Source organism: Drosophila willistoni, assembly GCF_018902025.1.
Source record: "Drosophila willistoni isolate 14030-0811.24 chromosome 2L unlocalized genomic scaffold, UCI_dwil_1.1 Seg168, whole genome shotgun sequence".
NCBI classification, from domain to species: domain Eukaryota; kingdom Metazoa; phylum Arthropoda; class Insecta; order Diptera; family Drosophilidae; genus Drosophila; species Drosophila willistoni.
Genome location: NW_025814047.1, coordinates 1,447,061 through 1,465,542, shown reverse-complemented (window position 1 = coordinate 1,465,542; position 18,482 = coordinate 1,447,061). Strand labels below are relative to the sequence as shown.

General features: G+C 36.6%; 2 protein-coding genes across 5 annotated transcripts; one reads left to right on the top strand and one right to left on the bottom strand.

Moving 5' to 3' along the window:
• Positions 1-1,145: 1,145 nt before the first annotated feature.
• LOC6643386 (serine/threonine-protein kinase 10) lies at positions 1,146-12,442 on the bottom strand. Of its 4 annotated transcripts, none has more exons than XM_015178218.3 (11): positions 12,075-12,441; positions 11,818-12,016; positions 11,435-11,745; positions 10,800-10,940; positions 8,680-8,755; positions 8,306-8,628; positions 5,999-8,242; positions 5,823-5,929; positions 5,636-5,768; positions 2,219-2,245; positions 1,518-1,948 (listed from the first exon to the last, which is right to left on the bottom strand). In XM_015178218.3, exons 1-11 carry the CDS (start codon positions 12,396-12,398, stop codon positions 1,799-1,801), a joined length of 4,035 nt encoding a protein of 1,344 aa, XP_015033704.1. In that variant the 5' UTR covers positions 12,399-12,441; the 3' UTR covers positions 1,518-1,798. The 4 variants fall into 4 exon arrangements, with proteins under 4 accessions (XP_015033703.1, XP_015033704.1, XP_023032118.1 ...); XM_023176350.2 differs by lacking the exons at positions 1,518-1,948; positions 2,219-2,245 and adding an exon at positions 2,750-4,313 and having other exon boundaries at positions 5,999-7,756; positions 7,826-8,242; positions 12,075-12,442; XM_015178217.3 differs by lacking the exon at positions 2,219-2,245 and having other exon boundaries at positions 1,146-1,948.
• Positions 12,443-16,382: 3,940 nt separating this feature from the next.
• On the top strand, positions 16,383-18,096 carry LOC6643387 (26S proteasome non-ATPase regulatory subunit 7). Its single transcript, XM_002066117.4, has 2 exons — positions 16,383-16,731; positions 16,791-18,096. Exons 1-2 carry the CDS (start codon positions 16,557-16,559, stop codon positions 17,642-17,644), a joined length of 1,029 nt encoding a protein of 342 aa, XP_002066153.1. The 5' UTR covers positions 16,383-16,556; the 3' UTR covers positions 17,645-18,096.
• The last annotated feature ends 386 nt before the right edge of the window (positions 18,097-18,482 follow it).

Below are 18,482 nucleotides of genomic sequence, written 5' to 3'. Positions count from 1 at the left end.
AGCCAATAAAAACATAAGACGAGGCATTACAAGTGGAACGACTAAAAGAATTAGCAATCCTTGAGTTTATATTTTACCAAAACCGTTGCTTTGAACACTTACAACTCAAGCTTAAATAAGAAATTAACGAATTAGCCGATTTTTCAAAATGTAACGAAACGACGAAATAAGTTTACATTTACTTTAGCCTCACGCAGACGGACGAAAATACTGGAATCGTGACTGTCCGCACACGGAAGCTTTCACTGTAGTTGTAAATTATTAACCTAATATCTCTTTCAAGCACTAGCAATTATGGCATTTGGTTTGGAGGAAAGATACATCCGTACACTAGTCTGGGATTCGACACCGAATCCTTTTTCTTCAGTTGCCTAATTGACTGGGCCACTTGGACAACTCGCCCACCCAGGACTACAGATAAGTACATACATGGTATAGATGGGTTCTTCTATGCGTTGCACACTTTTGACAAAAATTTGCTAGGGTATAAAAAGTTTGATATAAATTTCTAGAACACGTGCAACCTAAACAAGATAGATATTTCCTTAACAAAGTAAATGTCATTAAAAATTTATGACAACTTTCGTAGTGAATAGAGAGAAATTTAACTTTTAATACTCTATTCATTTCAAACTTCTCATTATATTAAAGAATTTCTTTAAAAATGTAAATATTTCTAAACGTTTTTAAATTATTTAAGTTCACACAATTCATGGAATATTATTTCATTTGTATTAAACAAAAAAAAAAAGTTCAAAATGCTTTAGTTTTTAAATTTTCTATTATTGTTTATTTAATTAATCCTTCCTTTACGTTTTTCCGGTTTAGTTTTAATTTAAATATATATATTTATATATATAATAATATATTTATATATGTATATGTATATATAAAATATATAAGCATAAACGTTTACAAATATAAATATCTTTTATCGTTTCCCCGTTCTTCTACCGACCACAAAAAAAAAAAAAGAAACAGAAAAAAACAACGTATTTTTTTGTCTTCTTATTTCTTCTCTTTTCTCGCCTTATACGTTTTCGTGTTTCTTTCGTTTCGTTTTAGATTTTGTTTTTGTTATTTGTTTTTGTTTTTCCTGGAATATTTCACATATTTCTTTTTGCTAAACTTTCTCAACTCGTGTATATAGTTTCTATTTAGATATAGATAAATATATATATATTTATATATATATATGTATTTACAATAGCGATAAGGTCAACAAAATAATTGTTTGAATTGTGTAACTAAGTATATGTATACATATCTCTGTGTCTATTGTTTTGTGTTTAAGTGTGTGTGTTTAAGTATTATTAAGTCGATTTACATCTGATCTTTCGATGTGATTCGTGCAAACATTTAACATAATTTTATACACAGCTTTTATATACCTACATATATATAAATATATATGTGTGTTTGTGTGTGTGTGTGTGTGCAAATTTTGATAGACATCGGACATTTACAATAATAATTATAATCGTATTGATAATAATAATAGCATAATAGTCTAAAATACAATGCAAAATAATAAAATTAAGACTTATGAATTAAAAAAAGGTTTACGACACAAAATATAAGCTTGACCCAATGCACGTCTATTTGCTGCTTGGCATTATGTGTATATATATATATCATATATATATGTGTATATATGTATAAAGACGGGATGGGGGGATAATGATGACGGGGCGGAAGCCTTTACGAATGGCTGACAATTGATGTATACGCATAGCTGCTGCTGCTTCTGTTGCTTCATCATATTCCTGGTTGGTTTACTTCCTCCATCCTTTCGCTCTCAACCCTCGGAATATGAACTTAGACTGCTGCGTGTAGAGCCTGTGAAATGATCCCGCTGCAGTGTATCCGATGGCATAGAAACAATGAGAGCTCCGCCGTATAAGGTCTCCATTTCATCCAGCTGCTGAGCAAATGTCTCCTCCAAACGCTAGATAAATCATTTTTTGTTTTCAAAATAAATTACAAAAAACAAATAATAAATTTAGTTTTTTTTTTCGTATCTTTGAAACTTTCGAATCGAACAAGCTAAAACAACGGAAACAACAGTCATTCAATCAATCAAATCTACACCCATTAATTCTATTTAGATTAAGGCGATATATATCAAGCATGCATTAGTAGGATCTGTAGTGCATAGGATATGGAAAATATATACTAATATATATACAATATGTAAAAGTTAACGAAAAGGACTAACCTCTTGTTGCAGCCGCTGCTGTAGTTGCTTTTTGAACGCAATTAGGAGTAGTAGTAGTAGTGGGAGGAAGAGGAGGAAGAGCCGGCATGTAGTTTATATTTCAAGTTTTGTTTTTTTTTTTTTGGTTTGTATAAAATTTTGTGGTATATTTTGGTATAAAAAAATGTTAGCAGCATTTGTTTTTTTTTCTGTTTTTGATCTTGTTGTTGTTTTGTGTGTGTGTGTGTGTGTGTGTGTGTGTGTATGTTTGTGTACAGTGCAAAAGCGCATTATATTATATATGCAGATATTATTGTTCAGATATTCAATGTTATATGTATTGAGAGGACTGCTGTATTTGAAGTCTGAAAACTTGCAAACTTTCTTATCAATTTGGAAATAATATATTAATTTTTCATATCAACAGTCCAAGATTTTAATATATATATATATATATATGTATATTTAGTGATTACTATAAAGTTTTAGTAAATGCTTGGCATGTATTTTATATATATATATTTATATATATGGAATGTTTAACTATTTCCCTTTCTTTGAACTAAGTACTTCTTTTTCTTTTTATTTATTCAATAATACTGCTTATAAAACTGTTTTGAAAATGGAATGATATTTTTTCACATGATAAAAAATATAATAATTATTATTATTAAAAAAAATTAAAACAAAAAAAAAACAATGAATTCATTTTTAGAACTTTGGCAACACATAAATATTCTATATATATGGCAAGTTTCTCATTTTCGGTTCTCATGAAGATGATGACAATGGAATAATGGATGATATTCAAGGAGCAGTTGGTTATAATGTTGGGATATGCTTGAGGAGGATTAGTGTAAAGTGTTTAGTAGTAAGCCAGCACCAAGCCATGGATATGGATATGGATAAAGCAGTTCCAAGTTCCAAGCAATTAGTAAAAATAGTTTAATTAGTATTTAGATGATGTAAGCAGAGACGTAGAGTAGCTGACGTTGACGTGACTTGGCGACGTGGTGCAGATTTCATTCCAATTTCATACAGCCGACGAGTCCTCATCTAGGCTAAGCTGACGATGATTCACACGTGGCAATTTATACTTCTGGGCATATAAATCTTGATAGAAATCATCCGTTGAGGCAGCCGAATCAGCTGAAACAGAACTGCCATTATTCCGATTGTGTCCACTGCCACCATTCGAAGGTTTAACCGATGATCTCAACTGCGGCTGAACTTCATCTAGAAGGGCAGCCGCTTTGCGTCCCGAATCGAATATCAATTCGGCATCGCTCATGGTGTGTCTGTTGTTGGCAGCAATCAGATCATTAATATTGAACATGGATTGGGCGCTGCTCAGTGAGGATCTGCCACTGCTGCGACTTGCCAGCGAGGGTCGCTTGATGGCAAACGAAGTGGAGTGCAGCAATCGTTGGGTCTGAGCCGTCAGCACAGGGCCCTCGTGTATGCGCAACTCAACAGGTGCATCGCCGCCAGCGACATCCATGCGACCAAAGCGATTGGTTACCAAACCCAACTCCTCAGGAGTTTTTGGTGTTGGCGGTGTCACTGTACTTTGTCTGAATGTGCTCATGGCAGGCTTGGCAGTTAAGTCCTCGGCGCTGTTAAGAGCTGGAGTGCTTGTCACCACCTTGACCACTTCGGCTTGATTGGTGGCATCCGCCGGCATTTGGGTGATTAGACGTAATTGATTTTGTGAGGGCATAGTGGCTACACTTGCTCGCTTCATTCGCTCGGCCATGTCATCAACATCATCAGCGTCCTCTTCTGGGACCTGTTCATTAATCATTCTGGCCCTTTGCTGCTTATGCATTATCGGAGTACTGGGCACACTGCGACTCAAGTCCGGAGCCGAGCCACGGAAATTCAATGATGAACGATTGCCACCGCCCATCATGAGAAGGGATGATCTTGATCTGGGCATTTGTTGGACATCAATGAATGTGTTGCGTGGCAAGAAACGTGAGGAACGGTCATTGAATATGCCCCGCAAACGCACAGGCAATTCAACCTCAAGATCCTCGAATTCGGAACGATTCTCCACCAATCCATGTCGTTTCTCATGCTGGGTAATCAAGGCTTTGACCATGGAGTTTAATTGCTATAGTTGGTCGGTCGATCGGACGATCAGACAATCGGTTAACACACATGCAAGGCCAATCCATTTGATTGGTTTAATAGTTGATTGATTCAGTTGATTATGTTGGTTAGTAGTAGTATTTTTTTTTTTTTTGTGTGGAAAGCACAACAGCAGTAAGCATATATTTTTTTATTTTTTATCGGTTATCATGGTTTGTTTTTTTTTTTTTTTTTTGTTTTAGTTTTGTAGGCCACCAAAGTGTATGCATTTGCGTGGGGTATAAGAAGAAAGAGAGAGAGAGAGAAAGAGAAAAAGTTGAAAAAAATAATTGGATTTAGTTTAAGGCACACTTTCAGTGTTCTAGGCAACAAAACTCTCATCGAACGCATTTCTTGGATTGGCAAATTTCAAACAAATGCAAAAAATATATAGAAAATAAATTAATTATATTAACGTATTATGTTGAAGTGATAATACAAAGATCTACTAATTATTATTTATTAAAGAAGAGATCGATAATTAAACTTTCGGCAAGGTTGACTCTACTTTTTTTTAGTTGAGGAAATTGGATATGAAGTGAGACTTATTGAGTTACCTCAACAATTTAGAATTTGTGAATACGTTTATTTACATCAAACTTTGCGAGAATTTTGAATTATTTTTAAATACAACTTTCTTTTATTCATTTGCTTTTAAGAGAGTTTCATTGAGGATGTAATTGAAATTAAATTTTATGATTTGAAATGGATTGTAAAAATGTATGTCACAGAAAAATAGTATTTCTTGTTAAAGTTTATCAAAATTTAAATAAATTTAAAGATATCAGCTACATATTTCTCTCAAAATTATATTCTTATTTGATAAGATTAAAATATAAATGTTAAAATCTTCCATTAAGTCAGACGAAAGAAATATATGGTTAAAATATTAATATTGAAATCTTCAAACTCAATCTATAAAACGCAGACGAGAGATTTGCCAAAACTGCTGAGATCGATTTGGAACATGAGGTAGAGGGTATTGGCGGGGTGGGAAGGGGGAATAGGGGAACACAAAACACCATACAATTCACCAGTTAAACAATTAATTAATACAATATTGAAAATATACCAACTTTAAAAAAAAAAAATACTAAATATAATAATAATCATAATAAATCAATTCTAATTTGAATATATACAAAGTTGGTAGAGATAAAAGACTAATAGAAAAAGAAAAAAAAAACAACTACACAACTGTACAAAATAACACAAAACACCAACAAATAAAGGCGGAGAGCATATATATATAGAGTACTATATATATATAGAGAGAGATCTTCGATTTGGCTATGGGATACACACCTGTTTTCGTGGCACAAGTTGCTCCCGCCATTCACGCAACTCAGACTTAAGACGTTCATCGATCTCCGAGAGTTTGGCATGCTCATGCTCAACCAAAGCTTTGCGTTTCTCATTCTGCAGCTGTTCCAGTTCTCTGCGGGATAAAAAGATGATTAGTTTTAGCTCTCTAATGGATTTTATCACTCACCTTATGGCGCTTTCGCGTGTGGCGCGGAGTTCTTCCAGTTGCTTTTGATGTTTTACCTCAAATCGACGTTCTTCTTGCATGTAACGTTTCTTTTCCTGCTCTTGGAACTGGAATAGATCAAGGATTTTAGGTTTTTCACTGTTGGCCAAGCAAAGTTATTCTCTGATCAGACTTACCTTCTTCAAGCGATCTCTTTCCATCTCTGGATCGAGATTTGTTGATATGCGCAACGATTCACGGAACATGAGATCGCGTGCTTTGCGTTCAGCTCGTATGCGCTTCGGCAAGGCGCGTTTCTCTAGCGTCTGTTTCTTGACCATATCCTCCTCTTTGCGTTGCAGCATACGCTTAACCTGATCGAGTTCCTTCTCATGCCTAATGATCATCTGATGTCGTTGCATGAAGCACAATTCCTTGACATGCCTCTTGGAGAGTTGATGCCGTTCATGCAATTGCTTCTCCTCCAGCTCCCAGAGTAGAGCCTCACGGGTGCGCATGGCATTCTGTTTCTGTTGCAGGAAATTGCGATTTATTGTGGCCAAATGATCGCGATGTTTCTCACTGAGACGTCGCAGTAGCAATTCATGACGCTCCTTCAGCGAATCGAGGAAGGCACGCTCCTTCTCTTCATGATCCAGTTCCATGGCAGAGCGACGCTGTTTGAACTCATCCTTACGCTTGTCTTTGGGAAAGAGATCCACTTCTTGCTTGAGAAGGCGTATCTCTTGTTTTAGATTCTCACGGAAAATCTTAAGCTCTTGCTCCTGCTCGGAACGTATGCGTTTCGATGAGGATCTCAGTTCATTCTCTTGCGTCTGTTCGGTCTTTTCCACTAGCTGCTTGTGCTGGCGTGCCAAAGTATCCATATCCGCTTCGTAGGTCTTCTCAAGCGATATGCGTTCCTGCTCAAAACGTCGATCCTGTTGCTCCTTGGCCATTTGCTCTTTAATATGCAATTCAGTTTGTTGCTTCTTCTCCTGCTTCTGCAGTAACTTGAGTTCGCGCAGCTCCTGCTTGCGGAAATCGTGATCATCGTAGATACGTCCGTTCTCCTCATCGCCATAGATCACCCGACTGGTTGTGGTGGTCATTTGAACACCATCGATCTCAAATTTACGCGTTCGCTTGCGTGTCTTCTTACGCAAATTGCGCAGTTCGATTTCCTCTTTGGACAGGCCCTGTGAACCGGTCTTGGGTACTGGACGCGGTGGCTTATGTCTGATAACGACCTCCTCTTCCTCATCAATTACCGATGGATTGGTCAATTGGACAGGCAGAGGAGGTAGCATTTTGGCATTATTTGTATCCACCTCGTGCCGACTCTCCTGACTAGTGTTCGTGCCTATGCTATCCACATCGGAGCCACTGACTTGCACCTCAATGATGCCGCCACCACGTCGTCCATTCTCGCTCAACGAGCCCTCTTGATCGGCTATCGCGGGCTTGAAGCGATTCACTATAATATTAACATCTTCGGGTAGGACGCCATTCGGCTGTCGTTTGATTAACTCATTACTGCTATCCTTAACCTTGATCACTTCATCGCCAACGGTAACCACTGACACATGACTGGTGTCCATTAGCTGATCACTGTGATCATGGCTACCCGAGGCAGTATTATAGGCTGAATCATCATCCGCGTACGAGGAACTTACTATTAAGACCTCACTTTCGTCTAGCTTGCGAGCATGAACGGCCGCGGCGGCGGCAGCAGCAGCAGCAGCTGCACCAGCAGTTGGAGCAGGAGCAGCTGCACCAGCTGATGTTGTCTCATTGACCGCCAGTATCATGGAGGATTGCTTATGTGGAGGTGTTGTGGCCTCACCTAGACTATCATCCAGCGAGGGGAAATCATCATCTGTCGATGACTCATTCAGATGAGTGCTCTTGTTCATATCATTCGATACAATGATGACCTCATTTTGCGGCTGCTGCTGAGGTGGCACAGAATTATCTATAATAACAGGTGGATGGGTGCTAGTCACAACAGTGATTTGACTCACAGATTCCAAGCTATTCGGTAAGATCAAATGTTGAGCCGGGCCTGCTGGTGGTGGTGGTGGTGGTAGTACGCTAGCTGGCGGTGGAGCAGCTGGCGCATCACTGTTAATGGTAATCAATGAAGTGCTCGAGCTCAGAATTGGATTCGATACACTGCCTCCGCTCGAACTAGAGCTAGAGACCACCGATTGCACCGATATTATGGAGGAGGCTGTGGGCGATGGTGGTTGCTGTTTCGTTAGCTCCAACATATTGCCATCTTGGCCAATGGCCACTTCAATGGCGGATGTGGGCGAAGGTGAGGGTGATGAAGGAGCTGTTAGCTTCTCCGGCGACTGTCTGGCAATTGCGGCGGCTGCGGCAACGTTGGCCGATGGTGGAGGAGGTGGGGCTTTGCCCTTTTCCTTTTTCACAAAGTGCTGTTGATCGAAAAACAGAAATTACACGATGGATATCAGTGAAAAAATATGAAATGTAGTTACCTTTTTATCCGCTTCGGATTTATCGGCCAATTCCGGTGCAGTTGCTACATCTTCTGGTATCTTTTGTAGTGGTTGTTGTTGTTGTTGTTGTGGTGGTGACGGCGGCGCTGGTGCTGGCACTTTGGTATGAGCCACCGGTGCTGGCTCACTACTAACCACTGGCGCCGCATTTTCATCCTTAATTGTGTTTGGTTTATCTGGTATTGAGGAGGCCTTAATTGTTGTTGTTGTTGTTGTTGCTGCTGCTGCTGCCGCTGGCAGACTGCTACTTGGTTGGGATTGCTCTTTGGAATCCCGCGATATGGATGTAGGTGTACCTGGAACTAAACGAAACAATGAATTAAACATTTCTGCTCACTATGCTCCATGCTTACGTTTGTCAATATCTTGGCTCTGCAGCGAAGCAGAGTCATCGTCCAGGTCGAGCTGGAGCGCCGAGTTGCGGGGTTCCTGGTTAAAAAAGACAGACAGAGAGACAACAAATTAGTATTACTTTTCAATGGTCATTTAATTTTATTTTTTCCAAGCTTAACTACTTTTAGTTGGTCAAGTGGCAACAAAAGCCGCTTTAATTAAATAAATATTTTATTTCATTATGGTGAAATCACAATGAACTAGTAACAAGTCCTTAAGAAATAAAAGAATGCGCAACATCCTTAGATATCTTTTTCAGATTGACTCTCTTCGTTAAACTGTTTCCGAAGCCTTTCACCCTTACAAGCTTGTTAAAGATTATGTAATATATTTTTTGAGTCTAACAAGAAACTTAAGAGATAATATTTCCTCAAAAATCCTAAATTGAGTTTTCTATTTGATATTTATCTTATGCTTTATCCATCTTTGATTTCTCCTGCCTTCGCTTTTTAAACTAAAAATGTAATCGCTTCTGAAATTGTCCACCCCCTATGTATATATATTCGCTGTCTAATCGTTTGTGTCAGTGCACATTGGGCGTAATAGCCAAAAAGTCAAAAAGTTCATTAAACTAAAATTCAGTTTGAATGTTACAGATATAAAGTGAATTGTGTATCCATAACTACAAAGAAGGAATCAATCAAAAATATCGACAATTTCTTCGAATTTCAAATTCAGCTGATTTATAAGCATTTTGTTTGATAACAAAAAAATGTTAATAAAAGTGTTTACTTTAAAAATCTATAACTAATGTGGCGCAGGTGAATTTATAAATATTTAACCGGCTTTTTCAATAACTTTCTCTTGAAGGTATCTATAAATCCATTAACCCAACTTAATAATTACGTATACGCAATGTAATCTTATATTTCTAGTAAGAATAGGCGGCTTAGCCAAAATAATCCACAAGATTAAATGGGCCAAACGAGCAAGGGTTATATAAATTGTTGTATTTCTCTTTAATGTTTTCATTTAATTTATGATATCTCACGTTTCAAGGAATTTTTTATGGAAATTTTCTTGGAAATTTTGAAAGAGTTTACATTTTTTTATAAAGTTAATCAAAAATTCATAAAATCTTCTCTTTCATAAACTTATGATGGTTAAGAAGCCATTAAAATAAATGCAAATATGTATAGTTTTAGTAAGTAAAACAATTAACATTTATAGTTGATGATTTTTTTTTAAATCAACAAGTTTGCCTATCTATTTCTAGTAAAAGAAATTCCAAGAATGTCCCAACAAGGCCTTATAAATATAAAAATTTGTTAATCATTTTATAAAAATATACCTCGCATATCTTTACTTCAGCTTAAGACAAGACAAATTTCCAAAATTGATTACTGATTAGAAATATTAATTGCATACAGTATATACGAAACATGAAAACCTTTAAGAGACTGATAGTGCTACTGGTCTACATTAAACTACATCAAGTAGCCTTCACTACAAGAACAAAAAACAACAAGGTGGTGATAAACAGCATTTGGCAATGCTGATAAAAAATAATTTGCCCCTCGAATCCGCTTATCAGCCACGGAACGGGAACAACAACAATAAAGCAGAAGCAGCACACACACATAAGAAACCAGTGCCAGGATGTACTTAATTTGGATATCTTTTGGGAGAGGTGTGGTTCTGGGTTGTTCTGGGATCGAAAGCGGAAACTGAATCGGTTAAAGGTTCAACAATCTTAATCGTGTTTCTGTAGAACGACTTACCAACCCTCTGATAGAGCGAGCGCCGCTTCACTTGGCGTTTAAGCTTCTAAATTAATTTTAACAATTTCAACACAAATAATAAAAACAAAAAAAAACAATTTTTTTTTGATAAGAAATAAATTTGGCGACATGGCGGTAAAAATACAAAATTGTGAGAAACAAAACCAAAATAAAAATTATAAAATATTTTTCGTTTTTTAGGCAGCAGCGTGTAGAAAAAGAGAGAGATTAAGAGGACGTGAGAGAACGTTTATCATTAGATGGGTGAATATATATGTTTGCTAGCTTCCTACATATATAGATATATGCTTATGGGTTTGGTTATATGGGTAATGGTTTTTATCAAAAATAGAACTTACCTCAGCCTCATCATCGACAACCTCTTCAACAACCTCAGCCTTGTATTCCAATAATAAATCCTTAATGGGTTTGGCATCTAGATTTCGACTAATGAAACCATGCTGCAGCAACACGTCTGTGGTAGGACGCTGTTGGGGATCCTGTAAAGAGCGATGGAGGAAATAGACGAAAAGTGAAAATGAATATCTAAAGATATGTAACCCTATTTTAGAGGTAAATTTATATTTGTCTGCAGCAAATCACTGAACAATATACATATTGCAGCTACGTGCTTTATTGGCTTTCTCTATATTTTAGATGCTAAAACTGGTTTTCAACTCAAATAATTGACGTTAATCATCCTGCATAGCTTAGCCAAATGACCAGGCCGTTTTTCCAAGAATTGTATCTCATTCAAATATTATAATTCTATGAATAATACAACATATGATGTAATATTATGAGTAAATTACAAAAACTTTACACTTCAATTCATAAAAAAAAACCAAATAAAACAAAAATAGCCAAATAACTTTGAGGATTAGCAAACGAAAATGTTATCTGTTTGCCTTAAAAAGTTAATAATTTATAGATTGTTAAGCCTTTAACAATTGTTTAAGTAATATTAATTAAGATTAATTTTTTTGTCACTCACTTTGACTAAAGATATCTTGAGGAAATCATTAAACTCTTTGCTCCAACGACTCGGTTGCTCCAATTTGGGTGGTTCACTCTTTTGGATCTTAAGTAGGACACGCATGGGTGACATTTCGCTATTGGGCGGTTCCATTTGAGCCAACTCAATTAGAGTTATGCCCAGTGACCAAATGTCAACTTTATGATCATATGGATTATCGCGAAATGTTTCGCACAACACCAATTCGGGTGCCATCCAATATGGTGTACCAATAAAAGTGTCATGCTTTTGCATTGTGTGCTTGTTTTTGGCCGAAACACCAAAATCCGCTGAAATTGTAATGGCAAAAATATAAATAAATATATCTCAAATATAAAATTCTGTTTTGCCACTTTATTTACCCAATTTGACCCCACCATCCATGGTGAGTAGAACATTGCCAGCCTTTAGATCACGATGTATGACCTTATTCTTATGCAAAAATGTCAGACCCTCGGTCATGTGTTTGCAAACATAGGCAATTTGTAGCTCAGTCAACGGCTTCTCCAATTCCACCATAATGCTATCCAAGGCTCCACCATCGCAATACTCAATAAGCATCTGGAGAAGGGTAATACACCTATGATTATGTTTTATATAGCTAAAAAATGTTACTTACCCATAATTTATCTTCCAAGGAGAAGGCCTCATAGAGTTCAACAATATTGGGATGTTTTATTTCCGAGAGTATATCAATTTCTACCATATGATCGCTTAGATTCTCCTCATCCTCCAGAGTACACATTTTGGCGGCTGCAAAACGTTTCTGTTCCTTGTGTTGGGCCTTGTAGACCTTGCCAAAGGCACCATCTCCCAATTCACCGACCATTTCCCAAAATTCTGTTGGATCGGTATCCATTTTAATATTATTATAGAGGCGTTTCTTTTTCGCCTCGCCACCGCCCAGGTGGAATACCTTCTTCAGGTTATTTATAAACGACATTTTTGCGTTTATTTTGTTTGCTGTTGGCTTTTTTTTTTCTTATTTTTTGTGTTTTTGTTTGCTTTTTCTTTTAACTAAGAAATACAAATTTTTGCTAGTTTTGCGTTGTTGTTATTGTTGTTGTTATCTTCGGTTTTACAATTTTTGTTTTTTTGTTTTTTTATTTTATTTTGGCTCCTACATAGTGCAGGTGCAGGAGGAGCTGAGCTGGCCTAGCGGCTGAGCGGCTCTTGGCACTTGTCCACAACGAAGAGAAGAAAAAAAAACTAGATTTGGTGAAAGCTGCAAGAAAAGCAAGAAAAAAAAAAAACGACAAATTAAACAAAATGTAATGAAGAAAAAGAAAATTTGCTAGAGTTTCATTGATTGATTTGCCAGGTTTTGTGTGCCAAAGCGGATGATTTGCTTGGCATTTGTAGTAAATCAAAAAACAACAAGTAAAATAATATATTGTTTTCAAAGATAAGCATTTCCGACAAATTTGAAGTGGGACTTTTTGCAATAAGTTACTAAAAATATACATAGCTTTTTTAGTAGTAGTTCTAAAATAATATCTGAGAGTTTGATTCAAATCTGAACAGTAACAAATTGTAAATAAACAACTAACTGATAAGACATCCGTTAAGTGGGGTAAAAATTGGGTAAATTTCTCAATCACAAAATCATTCGTAATAGATAAACGGAGGAATAACTTGGTTCGGACTTTTTGGCGTATGAATATGAAATCCGCAACGGAACTCTCAGAGGTTTAGACGTGTATGTATGTATATGAAGATGTGATAAGGAACTCTATGGGGGACCAGAGTTTCAATGGGAGAAAGAGAGAGAGGCATCGTTTTGTGGGTGGGGTCCGAAAAAAAAGTTATTAGCCTTAAAAAAATTATGAAATTGTTTCGCTCTTGGCATTTTGTCAACATTATGATTTACGACAACAAGTTTGGAGTTTTATTGTTAGGGCAATAAGGAAACCCAAAAAAAGGAGAAAATAATTTGACGGATTGGTATTTCTGGGGGTGTGCACACCCTCTTCTTAGGTCCAATGAGGTATAAGGGTATAAACTTCAACTTCCAAAAATATGGCATTATTTGACTTAGATTGGATTATTTTGTATATAAGCCTGAGGAAAATTAGATACAAATACATGATTTGCTTTATTTTATGTGTGAATATTAAGCTGGAATAGCCAAAAACATACTTACAAAGAAGGCTCACACAGGGGCGGATCAAAAGGAGAACAATTAAAAAAACTCAATGTTTGTTATTTGTGACATTTCATCACAGCAAATCGAAAAATGCAAATAAGAGTTGCCAGATGTCAAAATTGTTTAAAAAGTTTCACCAGAGTGCGAGACAAATGTCACATTCTATTTAAGCCTCTGCGTGCGAGCGAGAGGCGAGAGTATGAGAAAAAGCATCCAATATTTGTATTCTATTTGTAGAATTACGTACAAATGTTTCCACATATGTACGGAATTATGTAACGTTTTGAAGGGGAGAAGTGACCCCCAGTGTTCCCCCACTGGATGCGCCTCTGCATACATATGCAAAATAAAAATCTGCTCGATTAATGGAATTGCTAAATGCCGAAATAATGCGAATAGGAGAAAAGTTATCTTCGCCTTAGTCATGCCTATTAGACAAGTTCTCATCGAACTTATTGCCTCTCAATTTGTTGCAATTTCAAAATAAAGCATAAAGACAATCATAGGCGTAGAGCCAGAGGGAAACAGGATGACCGACTCAAAAGGAAGATTGGCCATCAAGGACAGAGCAGCGAGGTGACTGCCAACCTATTCACAATTTTATCATTACCCCACTCCTAAGGTCAACCTGGTGCCAATTGTGATATTGACTACGCCCTTGTTTGGCAACTTCCATGTAATATGGTAATTTGAATGATTGTTTAAATGAATTTATATAACATTGTTAAAGAACATTTTTTTTCGTCTGATATTGTATACATAAATTATTCATTGTATTTTTGCAGATGAATTTGATTGTAAAAGCATTCTGTCACGCCGATTAACATACATAGAACGGGTATTTATTTATATTTTTCTAAGAATTTACAGTTAGTTTTGTTTTATTGATTTTGAACTGTATTGGCGGTTGGTATGCGAAACGAAACGAAACGGTAACGGTTATGAGTTAAAATTTTGGTTCACATGTTTTTAAGCGAATTCGAATGGCATTTTAATTGGATTCAGTCTTTTTGTTGTTTTGTTTGTTTCAATGTCCTTGGATTTGCATGGTGAGTATGCGGATGCGCGGATGTGTTCAATTGCGGATATAATTTAATAATATATTCAATAATTGGCACTTGATTTTAAACCCACACACACCCAATAGTTGATATTGCTGTTGTTGTTGGTATATTTTTAATGTTTTATTTATTTTCTTCTTCATGCCGCCAACAACAGCAAAAATAGGGCAATACACATGAAGAAGAAATAAGTGAAGAGTTACGGCTTGGGGGTTTTGGGTTTGGGTTTGGTTTCGGTCGTTGTCGTTGACGTCGTCTTCTTTCGACGCTTCTGTATGTTTTATAATTTAATTAGCAGCTCTCGAGCTCTAATATTTGTAGAAAAAAAAAACACACACTCGTACGAATGGGAGGAAAATGATTACAAACGAGAAAAAAAAGTAAAAGACGTAGACAAAAGAGCGTAAGCGTGCGTATGTGTGTGTGCGTCTGTCTAATTTTGTTGTCTGTATGTGTGTGTGTTTGTGAGCTGGTCTCTGGTTTAGTTTTTTTTTTTTTTCTCCTACTTTTATTTCTTTTGGCACAAAACTTGGTGAAACTTTTTGTGTTGTTGTTGGGTTCAGTGATAACACCACGAAACAATTTGAATTATATTCCGAATGCAATTTCGGGGGACACACAAAATACGCGCAAAGTCGCGTTTTGCATTGGCGAGACAGCAAAACGGGCGACCGACGGACAACTCATTCTTCTGCTCATTGATGATTACGCCGCCGCCAGCGACAGTCTTGACGGGGAGCGTTGGCAGCGGAAGGGGGTAGAATGGGAATGGGCGTGAAACGGGCACAGAAATTACCTCATCCTCGCGTCACTATTGATCATCGTACACTTATTCATTGATATCAGTCGGCGGGCGGTAGATTTTTTATTGTTTCACGAATTAGATAAAACTCAACTTTAGTCTTTCTTTGCGCTTTTCATTAATTGCCTGCGTTTGCGTTGCGTTTGTATTGTAATTTCTCTCCCGATAGTCAAAGATCTGGTCACACTGAGGTACGACAGAGACGACATCACAGACACGCGCAAAACAAAACTGGATAAACTCAATATTCACCACAATGACAAAATACTCACCAAACACAATTTATTTGTCGCTGTTTAAGAATTTGAAGAAAATGTTCCTTTTACTCTTAAGCCTAAAAGGTGAGTTAAGGTCACACTAATCAGCTATCTACACAAGGAGACAATATTTTACATCCAAAAAACGGAACCAGCTCGATTTCAGAAAACTTGTAACAAATAACTTTTAAACTGGCACATAAACTAAACAAGTCACATATAGTAAAAAAAATAAAATTGAACTTAAGCAGCATCTATGTAATTTTGCAGCTATATACATATATATGTACATAATTTATTAATTTTTTGATATTTTTTAATTCTTATTTAATTTGATTTCCAAAACTAAATGTGTTTTGAATTAAAAACGATTAATCTCTCTCTTTAAATATACATAAATATACCTCTTTATCTGTCTCTCTCTCTTAAATTCTAAGCAAGAAATTAAGAAAATTTTGATTGAATTCATATATAAAAAATTTAAATATTTTGCCACATATGCATATATTTATTAATTATTGTAAAAAGTGTTATGCAAATTAAAATTTTTTTTTTATAACAAAGTGGATAACTAAATGACTAAAAAAAGTAACTGTGTAAAGTAATAAAATTGCTGCGTAAGTTTTTCACACCATCTGGCAGCCCAGAGAAATAAAGATACCGTGCGAATCTGGCAACACTTGCAACGAATTTTGCTTGTCATCAATTTTGCCGCAAATAACTAAATTTTGTGGCCAATTCTATAACAAAATCCACTCCCCAAATCTAACGCTGGGTGTGTAGCAACTAAAAAACACAATTCGAAAGCAAGCGAATAAAAATAGAAACAAGAAAAATGCCATCTCTGGAGGTAAGTGTAAACAAGGTGATAGTCCATCCGCTGGTGCTGCTCTCTGTGGTGGATCACTTTAATCGCATGGGCAAGATTGGTAATCAGAAGCGTGTGGTAGGCGTCCTTTTGGGTTGCTGGCGTTCCAAGGGCGTTCTGGATGTGTCCAACAGTTTTGCAGGTAAGTTTAAAGACCTCAATGAAGGAGAAGTTAATAATAATACATATATTTTTTTCTAGTCCCCTTCGATGAGGACGACAAAGACAAATCAGTTTGGTTCTTAGATCACGATTATTTGGAGAACATGTATGGCATGTTTAAGAAAGTCAATGCCCGCGAGCGTGTGGTGGGCTGGTATCATACAGGACCGAAACTGCATCAGAATGATATTGCCATCAATGAGCTCATTCGTCGGTATTGTCCCAATTCTGTTTTGGTTATCATCGATGCCAAACCAAAAGATTTGGGATTGCCTACCGAAGCGTATATAGCTGTGGAGGAAGTGCACGATGATGGTTCGCCAACTAGTAAGACATTCGAGCATGTGCCGAGTGAAATTGGTGCCGAGGAAGCGGAAGAGGTGGGCGTAGAGCATCTGTTGCGTGATATCAAGGATACCACAGTGGGCAGTCTATCGCAACAAATCACCAATCAGCTGATGGGTCTAAAAGGTCTCAATGCTCAATTGCGCGACATCAAGCAATATCTGCAACGCGTGGGTGATGGCAAAATGCCCATCAATCATCAGATTGTCTATCAACTGCAGGACATTTTCAATCTCCTCCCAGACATTACGAGTGATCAGTTCACTGGCACCATGTACGTGAAAACAAACGATCAGATGCTGGTCGTCTACTTGGCCTCGATGGTGCGTTCCATTATAGCATTGCACAATCTGATCAACAACAAATTGGCGAATCGAGATGCTGAAGAGGGCAAAAAATCCATTGATTCCAATGATAAGGATTCAAAGGACAAGAACAAGGAGAGCAAAGACAAAGATAACAAGGACACAAAAGATAAAGACGCCAAAAAGTCCGAGGAGAAATCCGACAAGAGCAAGGACGATGGTGGCAAGTCAACAAAAAAATAGGAGCGAAAGAAAAAGCGCAAGCCTCGACGCAAACGCAAGAAGCAGCCGCCCACACCGGAATAATAGGAAACATTGCTCGTTACATTAGCAGGACGAGGATGAGGAGGAGCCACCAATCACCAAAATTAATTATCGTCAAAAACAACATTGTCAAATTGCATATATATATCCTCATCATTTCTCCATCAAAATATCTGCTCTAGTAATTATATTATAATATATAGATACACAGAAACTTGCTTTGCAATTTAACAAACAAAAAAAAAAACTCCTTTGTTATTATTTTTGTCCTCATAACACTTAAAGGCCAGATTTATGTAATTAAAATTTAATTAATTTAAAACCAATTTCAAACGCTCAACGTTTTTCAGCGAAAAAGGGGACATTTTTCAATTGGATTCGATATGGATAATCGAATGCTAAATATATGTTTTGCTTGATCTATTGGAAAACGACTCTATTCTATTTCTAAATGTATATCATTTATTGTAAAAGATGAAACATTTGTAACTAACTTTATAGTTTTCTAGTAGTGTCTTTTTTACTGGAGATTTACACAAAAAGAAAATATTTCAAAATTTTTAACCAGTCCGTAATATTCATATGTTGTTCAAGAGATCTTTACTTAGAGCAGATAATTTTAGCATTATTAAAGCTTCATTTTCTTTAATAATGATTTTAAAACTCATTGCAAACTGGTTGCCAAAAACTCTAAAATATCGGAAAAAGTATGTTCATTTGGGTATCTCCCGATTAAAGCAAACGAATATTTTCAAGTACGAGTAATGTAGAGTATAATGATTTTAAAATGAAGAAACCCATAATAATTATAGCATAT